At 39.7% G+C, this 12,538-nt stretch overlaps 1 protein-coding gene across 2 annotated transcripts in view; it reads right to left on the bottom strand.

Moving 5' to 3' along the window:
- The window catches only part of VAPA (VAMP associated protein A), a 42,232-nt gene extending 30,264 nt beyond the window's left edge, over positions 1-11,968 (bottom strand). Inside the window, exon 1 of one of the 2 annotated variants that reach the window (XM_036092475.2) lies at positions 11,624-11,968. In XM_036092475.2, the coding sequence (XP_035948368.1) occupies positions 11,624-11,702 (79 nt within the window). In that variant the 5' untranslated portion in view covers positions 11,703-11,968. The remainder of the gene's footprint in view (positions 1-11,623) is intronic. The other variant, XM_036092476.2, reaches the window with a different exon arrangement.
- Positions 11,969-12,538: the final 570 nt, after the last annotated feature.

Genomic DNA, 12,538 nt, shown 5'->3' with positions numbered 1-12,538 from the left:
TGTAAGGTCCATGAAGACTGGGTCTTTGTTCTGTTTTCTACCGTACCCCAGCAACTATAAAAATCCCTGGCAAAGCAGGTAGTGAATAACTATTATATTGTGTAAATATATCTGTACAAATAGAGTACTACTTTCTGAAAAATAAAGTCAATTCTATTCAAGGTTTTAAAAATACTAAACATATCTTGTTATAAAATTTCACTAACATTAATTACGAAAATATGATGAATGTAGATGAAAACGTAGATGAAAAATCACCAAAATCCCCTTAATACAGTAGTGTGTAGTCATTCAAAAAAAAAACAAACACAGTTTTTCCCATCTAGAATGGGGCTTAAAGTCATAGTTAAAAGTTACCGATAGGCAGGAACCCTGTCTTATTTCTTCTGTACCGCTTTCAAATAATGTAGTGGTTTGATCATATAAATACTCATCCATTACCTTCACCTGGAAAAGCACCTAAGTCAAACGTCAAAACATCTATTTTCTTCATTCCTTTGGAAGCCTGGGGCGGGGTGGAGGGGGGAGCTAGTTTCTGTTACTGATGGTGTACTATGACTTTTGTAAAAACTATAAAGTAGTTTGCTGAATTAGAGGCTTCAAATCTAAAACCATTAGCTAGGTGAGTGACCCTGAGCAAATCACTTGACTTCTCCAGGGCAGTCTAACCCCATGCATTTTAGGGGCAATAGACAGAATGACCTCCAAAGCTCCTTTGGGCTCTAAAATTATGTGACATTATGATCAACTTCACTTGCTTATGGCTTTAATTAAAGAATATCTTCTACTCTATGACAAGATGGCAAATAATTCAATCCTAAATTTTCACAGCTTTATTAACATTTTGTATAAAGTTATTGTAAACATTTTAGAAGTGCTTTTTCAGACCTTTTGATGCACAGGCTGCTCACTCTGACCTAAACAATCCCAGTGACAGTGCTGAAAACATGAGGGAGAGAATAAACAATAAATTGTCTTTCCAGAGAAACAGAACATTTTGATTTGTAACTTTATATAAATTACATCCTTCCATTGTGTAACCTTCTACTAAAGAAAAATAAGATCTACACACACTTAAAAAACTATTTGAAAGAGAACATTTCCATTCAAGGCTAAACATGAAGGATGCCTGATACTTAACATCTTTATTAAAATAGAGGTGCTCCAAATCTTAAGATTTTGGATAACTTTTTAAAATCTAGGTAAGTAGGATGGTAGGAAATAAATGGAAAATGGATATTTGGGGAGAAATGGAAATAAAAGTTTTTAGCACCATTTACAGATCTAAAACTTGTTAGATCAGAAGCAAAATATTCATAACATGAGAAAATGATCACAATAATATTAACAAAAATACAGGAAATAAGTGTGTAAAATTATACACAGAAAACATAAAAATACATCAAATGTTAGCAGTCGCTATTTCTAGATGGTAACATTGAGTAATTTTATTTGCTTTACACTTTTCCATCTTTTTTCAATTCACTACATTAAGCATTCCATGCTTAAGTGTCGAGAATTTTATGATCAGAAAGACTTTTAAACATGTATACCTATTAGCTTAATTTGTTCATAAAGCCTTTTATTTGCAAAATGCTAGGGGGGGAACTAAAGAAATTCAGAAAAACACATCTTCTGAGGATTTTGTTGTCAGTGAAGTTTTTGGCAGTGGGAACAGTACTCAGAAAACAAGATTAAGTGATTCATCTTCCCCAATGTTATAAAAGTAAATTTGGTTTTAGAGAGAAAAAAACTAAACAGGAACAAAGATACCCTACACCTTTAAAGGTATGGCAGTCACTCCAATTCACATCAGATTATCCAAGTACTAAAGTAAATACGTATAAATGGATATATGTGTGTGGATGGATATATATGGAAGTACACGGCTACAAAATAAAAGCTGTCAAAATGTAGGCCCATAAGAAACCTATCAAATTATACTGCAAGCTAAGTATTTTAAAGTCCTCTCATGTTAACAATTTTTTTTAATTAACATCTCTATTTTTTAAAATAGTAACTGAATCCTTAAAAAGCTAAAATACACATTAACTAAACTCATTCATTTAAATCTGGATTTTGAAAATAGTACAAAATGTTCATGATTACTCTAGTTATAGAGAACATTCCAAATGCCAGCAAAAAGCAGCTAAGCAAACTATGGTATATTAATGACGAGTAAGTGATCAAAAATATCTATTGTGGATTTTTTTCCATAAAAATTTAAGACATTGATCTAGATTACTTTCATAAGGTGAAATGTGTGACAATCAAATTTGAATATATTTTCACAAATTATGAAGTCCAATCTTGTTTAAGCAACGAATTTATTATGAAGAGCAAAACCATACTTAAGAATTTATTATAAAGATATAAGGAGTCTCAATGACACAGGAAATGAGGTATAGCTGGCCTTAAAACAAGAGGCTGCAGGGCGCCTGGGTGGTTAGGTTGAGCTGTCTGACTCTTGGTTTCCGCTTAGGTCATATCTCACGGATGGAGGGATCAAGCCTGGCAGCGTTGATGCCCCGCTCAGCAGGGAGTCTGCTTGAGATTCTCTCCCTCTGACCCTCCCCCAACTCACGCACATGCTCTCTCACTCGCTCTCTAAAAATAAGGGGCGCCTGGGTGGCTCAGTCAGTGAAGCGGCTGCCTTCGGCTCAGGTCATGATCCCAGGGGCCTGGAATCGAGCCCTTGCATTGGGCTCCTTGCTCAGCGGGGAGCCTGCTTCTCCCTCTCCCTCTGCCTGCCGCTCTGCCTACTTGTGCGCACGCGCTTCTCTCTCTCTCTCTCTCTCTCATTCTCTGTCAAATAAATGAAATCTTAAAAATAAATAAATAAATAAAATCTTTAAAAAAAAAAAAAAGAGGCTTCATTCAAGAGAAAGTTAATTCCTGGGACTACAAGATCTCTAGCCAGCTTTTCTCCCCCTCTTCTCTCTCAACTAGTTGCTTCTGCTTACACATGGCAAAAATCAGCCTACTTTAAAGATCTAACCTATCATCTACCTATAAATGTGCTTTTTAAAGGGGTGGCATCCAAATTCTGGCTGGTCAGTCATCAGCATATATATATTGGCTGGCCTTGGGTTAGGTGCTCACCACTGAACCAATCAACACTGGGGGAAGAGGGATACTAAAAATTTATCTGCAGGAGCCATTCTCAGAGAAATAAAATGTTAGCAGTCTCACTTCTCACAAGAGAACATCAACTGATGCCCATAGTAAGAGCTCAAAGAAACAACACATTTATACAGTTACGATTTGTAAATTATTGTGGGAGGTTATAAATTAGATTTACTTTGGATGCACATGGTCTTCTATTTGTCTTTATATAACTTGATTTGTGAACTGTTGCTGGAAGGTTGCAAACATTAGACCTGTTTTCTATTTACCGTCCTATAACTTGACCAATTATTTAAAAAAATAAGACCTCAGACTGCAAAAGACTTAAATTACTAATTAAAAATAAAAGGAAGTAATACAGGAAGAACAAATGAAGACTTTGGGATCTAATCTTCCAAAGGTATCAAGACTAATAACAAAGTAAGTTTTCCTCTCTTATAAAAAACAATGCATGTTCAATGTGGAGTCCTGGAAAACATAGAAAAGTAAAAATATAAAAACAAAAGACACCCGAATCCTAAAGCAGAGCTAACTGACTGTTAACATTTTCTTTCCAACCTTTTTTCTTGCACATATTACCAGAAACAGGCTCATATCTATGCAACTTTTCGATGAGGGCTGTTACCACAAATCAGCATCACTGAAACTGGGATAACCAGACAGTCTATACCTGATGTGACAGAATTCCATCCATGAAGTATTTTTACCAATAAATACTGAAACCTAAATCTAATCAAGCCTTCAAATCTAAATCCAAATTTACAGGAAACACATTTCAGAATATCTAGAATATCTAGAATATTCGAACAACAATCTGATCTTCCTAACAAGTAAATAGTATGGTAAAAAGAAAAAAAAAAGAGGTGGGAGAGGCAGTGTTTAAAATTAAGACTTGGATACGTGACAACTAAATGCAATACACAGAAGACTGAACAGCTAAAAACAGAAGTATAATTAGGAAAATTTCAATAGATTAAGTATTAGATGATATTAAATAATTATTTTTGGTTTTAAGATAATGACATTATAATTATGTAAAGAAAATGTCCCTTTGTTTATTAGAAAAGCAAGCTCAAGTATTTAGGTTTGAAATGTTTGATATCCAGAATCTATTTTAAAACAGCAGCAAACATAGAAAATATAAACAAACATGATAAAATGCTATAATTATTAAATTTAAGTATATGAAGTTATTAGATTTAAGTATAAAGGTTCATTACAATACTTTTATGAATATTTGAAATCTTTCATAAGAAGTTTTAAACCTTTTATCTAGTAATTTGAGTCACATTTCAGTTAAAAAAAAAAACAAGCTTTTGCAAATAATAGCGCTCCTCTTACATTTAATCTTCTTTTAAAACAACTTTTTAAGGTTGAAGAAAAAAGTAAGATTCATCCTATATTAACATTAACCACCTTCTCCTCTGACAGGCAGTCCGCTAAGATTAAGATCCAAAAGCACAAGAAAAATAGAGGGCAGGAAGTGCCTCTGAGAAAATAAAACGGTGCTTGCTAACAGACTCTCCTCACAGAACATCTCTGCACAGTGAAGGAAGGTCTTACATAAAGGAAACTAAAAGGTAACTAATACAAGAAACCAACAAAAAAAATTACCAATACTAACAATCACAAAATACCAAACTCCAAAAACAAACCCAGTTTTCCCAATTCTTTATATATATTTGTCCACTTACAGAAATACCCTGTTTTCTTTTTGTTCTCAGCTGTCACACATATTCAAAACCTTTAGGGCCAGAACAACATCCAGGAAATCACCTAGTCCTGCTTCACACTTCACAAAGGAAAAAAGGTGAAGCACAAAGATGAAAAAAATTTATCTATGGTTAGGCAGCTTTTAACAAAATACCCTACTATCCCTTTTTTGGAACTAAAAAAAAATTTGAAAACACAACTACCTGCAAAGAAAGATGAAAAACCCCACTGAAAAGAGAGCCAAGATGAAAACCATGGAATTATAGGAGAAATCATCGGAGTCCTATCAACGCAATCAACGTTTATTGGGCAATCATCCATGCCAGATCTTGTTACCATGGACGTAAAAATAAAATAAACAAGTATATCCTCAAGTAGTTAACCCTACAGTTTGGGAGAGAAAAAATATATAAGCATAAATACTATGTAATGTGGTTAAGTGCTGATATGATATTACAGATAAGCACAAGCTTCAATAGTGGCCTTAGGAAGGAAGGTGGTGACCAACGTGGACTGCAAAAGTCAAAGATTCACAAATGAAGGGATTCTTGAACTGGAGACTGCTTGACAGATATGAGGGAGAACATTATTCTGGACAGAGCCTGTGCAAAGTCTTGCAACAGCTTAAAGTGTTTGGGAAAATGGTTTCATGTAACCAGAGCTATGAAGAGAAATGAAGAGGTAGGCATTGGATTTTGGACTTTTTCATCTACATAATGGGAAAACGTGCCAGGTTCTTTTTAGTAATATCAGGTTTGCATTTTACAAAGGGTAGTTCTAGCAGCAGTTTGGAAGACAGGCTTGAGAGAGAGGGGCACTAGTGAAACGCAGGCCTGTATAGAGACTAGTAGAAAAAAGACAAGAGATAATCACCCGAAATAAAGTAATTATCTGAAGTCCAGACCTCTCCCTCAGTAACACATCCATAAAACCAAAACCTACTAGTTACCTTTTCATTAATTATCTTGAAAGGACCTAAACACATGTAACATATCTAGTGAGATCAGGATCCTCCTCCTACCACTCCCACACGCCCCAAGTAAAACACATGTGGTCCTCATTCAAATACCCAGTGTTTCTTTTTTTTAGCTCAGCACACAGCACCACCATTCCTCCAGTTATGTAAGCCAGAAATGTTAGAGACATCCAAGATACCTCTACTCTGCATAAGCATATCTAATAGACCACCAAGTCTCATTGGCTTGACCCTCTACATACATCTCCAATACCTCAGACCAAGTTGTCACTTCTTGCCTGGACCAAAAAAACTGCCTAATTCATCTCTATCTCCCCCCTATATTACCTCATGTTACCAGAATTACGTTTTTTTTTTAAATACATATGTGATTATCACTCCATTCCCTCTTCCTCTACCATTCCCCCCACTTTAAATCCCTCAATGGGTTAGAATAAAAACAAAACTCCTTACTCAACCTACAAACCAGCACCACACTCAGGAGATGTTACTTTAACATGTTTAGCAACATTTAAATGTTTCATGTTTCCTTCTGCCACAGGATCTTTACAAATACATGCAGCTCCTACTGCATTTTCCTTTCTTCACCCAGGAAAACTTCTCATTCTTAGAAAATCTTAGCCCAATTGTGTCTTCCCTGTCCAGATCAAAGTCTCCTATTTTACATTTTCATAGCACTACACACCTTTTCATAGCTACAGTTCCTTCTTCTGATTACCTGATTGGTGTCTCTCTCTCCCATTAGAATTGCCTCATGAATAATAAAAGACTCTGTTTTATTCAAAACTGTAGTTCTAACATTTATTCAACACTTGTTACATATAGCAGAAACTCAAATCTTTATTGTATAATTAAATGAATTAAAATGAATAAATTTAAAAGTACAGTTGTTTTAAAAGAGATTCAAGAGTTATCTCTGGGATGTAGAAAAACAGATTTTAATTAGTAGATATACAGAATATTTCTGGTATAAGTAATCACGATGCCACCAGAAAATTAAAAATATGGGAAGACAAGTAGGCTTGGGTTGTAAAAAACCCATTTGGGATATACTGAGTCTGACAGCACCACCATTCCTAACTCTGAGTTAAGGAGTGCCTGGGTGGCTCAAACAGTTAAGCGTCCAACTCCTGATTTTGGCTCAGGTCATCATCTCAGGGTTGTGAAATCAAGCATTGTGTAGGGCTCCTAGCCTGCTTAACATTCTCTCTCTCCCTCTGCCCTCCTCCCCCAAAAGTCTAAGTTAAAATTCAAATCCAGGCAATCAATAAGCAATTCTAGAACTGACTACTGTAAAGTCTCAATTAAAGTACAAATCTGGGTGTGAACCAACATGTGCAAAGAGAGAGCAAAGAAGAGAAAGAGAAATCATCAAAACAATGAGACTGAACAAGGAAAGTTGAGATAAAACCAAATCAGAATCTCAGAAACATTAGCAATTAACAAAAAGAAGCCCACAAATGAGACAATAAAGAGAGCAAAGAAGAGAATTAGAAGACAATAACACAGAAATCAAAAGAACTGAATTTTTAAAAAGAGAAATTGTTAATAATGTCAAGTGCCAAAGAGATAAGAATTGGAAATGACCAATTCAATCAGCAATCAATAAGCAGTGAGGACAAAAGTAGTACTAGAGTGGACAGTGAGAAACTGGACAGTGAACAGGGACAATTTTTCTAAGAAGTCTAACTGCAAAGGAAATGAGGGACATATACCAGAAAGAGTTGGGAGTCAAAGAGTATTCTGTTTGCTTATTTGTTTTTAAAATGAAAGACTTATGTGTATTTATATGTTTAAAGGAAGAAGCCAGTGGTTGAAAACATGAGAGGGAAAATACCTGAGGCAACATGGTCTAAGTATGAGTCAGGGATTTTACCTTAACCAACAAAAACAGAACAAGCTTGGATATGAGAAAGGTTTTTCTTTCGCAGGGGGAAAGTATGGATGTGTGCAGATAAAGAGGTGTTACAAGAGGAGACAGCACATCATGGAAGGGCTTAAATGCCATACTAAAAAATATATAAATAAATAAAATCGGACTTTTATCCAGGGGGCAATCAAGAGCTACTCGAAAGCTTTTAAGGAATGAATAAGATGTCTGTGGCCCAGGAAGGGGGGGGGGGACCGCCCCAGGAATCTGATGAAGCCACTGTGAAACAGGAGCTGATCTGAAAGACCTAAAAATGTGCCAAGAGTAGAAGAACTCCACATCCTCACTTGTACTTCTTAGTAACATGCTGCTATTCAAAGATGCTCTGGCAGACACATCACAGTTTCTTGGTTCCTCAGAGAGCTTAATTTTCTTTATTGGCTTGATACTGTTATGGGCCACCTTCAACACAATGGTTTTAGTCTACTCTCCTTTCTCTGATTATTAGGAGGATGAATACGTTCACAATTTAAACATTTTCTAAATTTCTTTCTTCCAACTATTCTCCAAAACTACTAATAGGAAGGAAAAACAAATTGTATAATACAAATAAATTGTATAATACAATTGGAAAAAATTAATAATAATAAAATATAATAGGACAAAAAAATCATCTCTCAGATATAGTATCAAATTCCAAATCTGAATTCTAGGTCAAATTACTGCCATGGCTTAAACAGAATTTGAAAAGATCTACCTCTTTTTCTTTACCAAAGCAACAGAAGAACTACCTTAGAATTCATTACACCATTATAAAAGAATCTTCATATGTTGACAATTATATAAAACAAAAATTTTTAGTAAAACAGGTATTTATAAAAATGTATTAGACTGATATCTGTTTCTCCATAATTATGCAAAGTGCTGATAATTCTATCAAGATGATTGTTATGCATATGACAGAAAAATTCACTACCTATTCTCAGAATGATTAAATGAGTCACTCTTGGAGAAACCATCTTAGTCAAATGTTGAGTTCAAAAGAATTTAAATAAGCCTACTGAAAGATAAGAGAATTTTGAAAACTATCCTTTAACAGATTTAAACTAAAAATTACAGGTGATTTAGGGCAAGTCAGAATGAAATGACTTTATATCATTATCATCATCATCAAACTAAGCATAAGGAGATTGTGGATTCGAAATGAGTCTCCTCACTTAGTGTTGAACTGTGCATTGGAATACAGAGAGGTTTCCATCAAAGCAAATTATTTACCTTTGACTAGAAAAATAACGTCAAGGAAGGAATCAAATGACACCAAAGGTCACCTCTCCTAATTCATCCTACCCCTCCTGTTACCCAATCCTCCCCATTATCCCACCCTAGAACAGAAGCACACAGCAAACCATTAAGTTATAAGCCACATGTTCTTTTACATCAGTGGTTGAGTAAACTACCATTCCCTTGCCCAATCCTTTTCCCCCACCCCCCAAATGAAAATAAGCCTCTTCCAAGAAACTTGGGGGGGGGTTCTTTCTTCATACCTGTTCTGCCTCTATTATAGTACCTACATGCCTTTTAGGTCTCCCTCACTAGTCTCTGAATTCCTCAAGGGCAAAGATAAAACCTAACATGTTTCACTGTTTTACTGGGTGCTTTCCCCATGAAACTACAAACTGTAAATCTTTTCCTCCACCTTGTTTAGCACTGAATCCCCAAATATAAACTGATTACTGCTGAATTACTCAGCTGAATAATCTTAATTAAATATAGGGATGGCACAAAGCTTTCAATAAGTGTTCACTAAGTGAACTGAATATGTCTCTCTAAATTTTTCAATGAAATACTTTTTTTTTGAAGTCAATTTTAAAAAGTGGTTATTGATGTCGAAACTTTTAAAAATGGTCCTTGTGAATTACTTTCATGTATAACACAAGAAAAACCTGTTCTATAATCATGACTAATAACTCTTCAATACCTAAAATAAGTGAAACATAGGAATGTTACTGTGTAAGGTTCTGAGTTGTTTTTTTAGCTTGCTTCTCCACTATTATTAGTCTCTTACTATGGCAACGTTACAACTTTTCTAGGGAGAAAGCTCCAAATTCTGCGGACATATCCTGGCCTAAAACTGGTTTTAAAGGCTTCTAAGTCCCTAACGGCAATACGGTTATCCAGTAGAGGAAATTTCCTCTGTAAACTCAGCCTGTCAAAAAGTAAAAGCAAAAGTTCTTTTAACTTCTCAAGAGAACACACCCCATTATAGGGGTTACATTAAATTCCTCCGACCAAAGATAATGGCTATCTAAGGCAATTTCATGGTTCCCCAAAGGTGTTTTTGTTTTCTTTCAGGTAAAACTATGTGAAATGCCACACACATAAACTTGTTACAATAAAATACACTTAATGCCCCTCAAAATATTTGAGTTGTCTTAAAACCAAATCCTTACTGAACAAGCAACTCACGCCAAAGAAATTTGCAAATGTACTAAAAAGCTTGCAAAACAAAGGAGCTATACAATATTACTCTCACAATACCAGAAAACAATATTTTAAAATTCCTAAAACTATTTAAAACGTTGCCTATGGAAAACAATTGTTTTTCCTTTGGACTCGATCTTGTACAACAATAAAGGATTTAATTTGTTTTAAGCACTGAAATAGTTACACATTTCACAAAAACTGCTCTCATCATAACTGCTGAAATTGAAATACAAAATAATGAACCTTCCAAAAGGCGATTCACTTTACACTTTAAATGAAAACAGGAAGGAATTTGCTTTCCATTTTGGATCTCCACACGTTTTCGGTATTCCTAAAAAGCCAGTTTAACTCTCTTCCCTAAAGTACCCTACATAATGACAACCAAATGAGCCAAAGAGCCCTTCAGTATTCCTGAGGAATCACCAAATCGGACTAATAATTTATCACAAGCATTGCTACGAAGTGTAAGTATACCAAGGGCGCTCCAGAGCTGAGTGACACCTCGTCAGCCTTCTCATAACCCGCAAACGTAAAGGCAAAAAGTCCCCAACACTGAAGATTCTGCAGCAAAAGAGCTAAGCCAAAGACGAAACAAGAGCAAAGGCCAGGTCCGCCCTACGCGAAAGGTGAGCTGAAATGTCATACTGGACGACCAGGAAGACGTCTACTATTAACCTACTACTATCAATTCCCGGGCTGACGCATAGCTTTCCTGCCCGCACGCGCTTGGGTCTCTGCCAACACAACCGGGTAAGTCATAACCAGAGGACTTCATGGGCTTCTCCGCCTCCCTAGCGCTCCTCGGACCTGACAGCCAAATTCTAAACAAGGTAAAAAGGTAGACAGCAACCCCCTCTGCGAGGGCCGGCTCCCCCAGCCCCTGCTCAAGGCCGAGGGGTGGTTCTCTCTCGGACCCGAGTCCAGGGCCGCCGCACAACCGCCTCGCCTTGCCTTGCCTCCCACCGCCGCTGACAGCCGACTCCGGCGACCGACGCACTTGCGCCACCCCCAGACCCCCCTTCCCGCCGCAGACCCGAGCGCACTCTGTAAGGTCACCGCCCACCCACACCCTCCCAGACAACGCCCGACGGCCCTCGGGGGCCAAGGACGAGTGCCAGGTGCGGGTAGCAGCGCGGGCAGCACCCGGGAGGCGCCCCCGCGGGACCGCAAGATGGCGGCCGCGGCGGCGGCGCCAGGGCCGGGCCCCTCCGCCTCGCCCCGGCCGGCGCGCGCATCGAGCCGCGAGCGGGCGAGGGAGGGAGGGAGCGGGCCGGGCGCGGGGCAGGCAGGCCGAGGGCCGGAGCGGGGCGCCGCCGGAGAATGGAAAGTGCCGGGGCGTGGGGGAGGGGACGCTCACTCGCGGCCCGCCGCCGACCTTCCCTCGACCCCCCCACCCACCCTAAATCACGCCGTCCGCCCGCCCCCACCCGGGCAGCTGCCCTCTCCCTGCCTACCTTTGAATTTGAGGTCTGTGGGCGGGTCGAGGACCAGGATCTGCTCGTGCTTCGCCATGGCCCCGGAGGCGGACGCCATCGGAGAGACAGCGCAGAGCGGGGGCGCGCCCGCGGCGGCGGTTTGCTGGCTGGGGGCGGGGGACGACGGCGGCGCCGGCTCGGCTGAGCTCTATGATGGGGCCAGCTCACGGCTCCCGAACCCCCGACGCCCGCCGCTCTGTGGCCGGGCCACTCGGCCACTCGCTGGGTCAGCAGCTCTGGGACTCACAACTGACTCAACCCCACACCAGCCGCCGCGGCCACGCGCACTGCGATCCTCGGCACCCCACGTGACGGCCTCTGCGTGCCTACGTGCGCGCCCCGGCGGCCGGGAGCCCCTAGCGCTCGTCCCGCCCTCGAGTCCTGCCCTGCGCTGCGCCGGCTGCTGCGCCTGCGCGTTCCGGGCCTCGCGGCCGCTCGGAGCGCGAGCTGTCAAGGGAACGGGCGTGGACAGAGGGCGGAGCGAAACTCCGTGGCACCGATGCGGTGCGCACCGCAAGGCAGAAGGGCGCAATCTTCGGTCACGTTTGGCTCCGACTGCGAAACTGGAGAGCCTGCTGTAGCAGCGCATCACCGTCTTCCAAGTGGGAATGCCTAATAGAAGGAAAGAGGAGTCAGGCTCACTCACTACAACTCCCAGCATGCCAGTGGGGCCTGGTCCTTTTGCGGCGCTGCGCGATGTTTGCTGGGAATTGTAGTAGTGGCTGTTTGTGGGCGGGAAGGATAATGAGGTCCGTTGGAGGCGAATGGGGTGGGGCGCGCTGACACTCATTTTTGGCTCTCAGAGAGCGTCTCGTCTGCGCTGAAAAGAAAAAAAAAAAAACTTTTGAAAAACTGATCTGAGGTCGCCCGCCTAGAAATATAAAATATACCCTG

This window comes from Halichoerus grypus, chromosome 13 (assembly GCF_964656455.1).
Source record: "Halichoerus grypus chromosome 13, mHalGry1.hap1.1, whole genome shotgun sequence".
In the NCBI taxonomy this organism is placed as follows: Eukaryota; Metazoa; Chordata; class Mammalia; order Carnivora; family Phocidae; genus Halichoerus; species Halichoerus grypus.
Note: the sequence above shows the minus strand (reverse complement) of the source record. Positions and strands in the feature narration are given on the sequence as shown.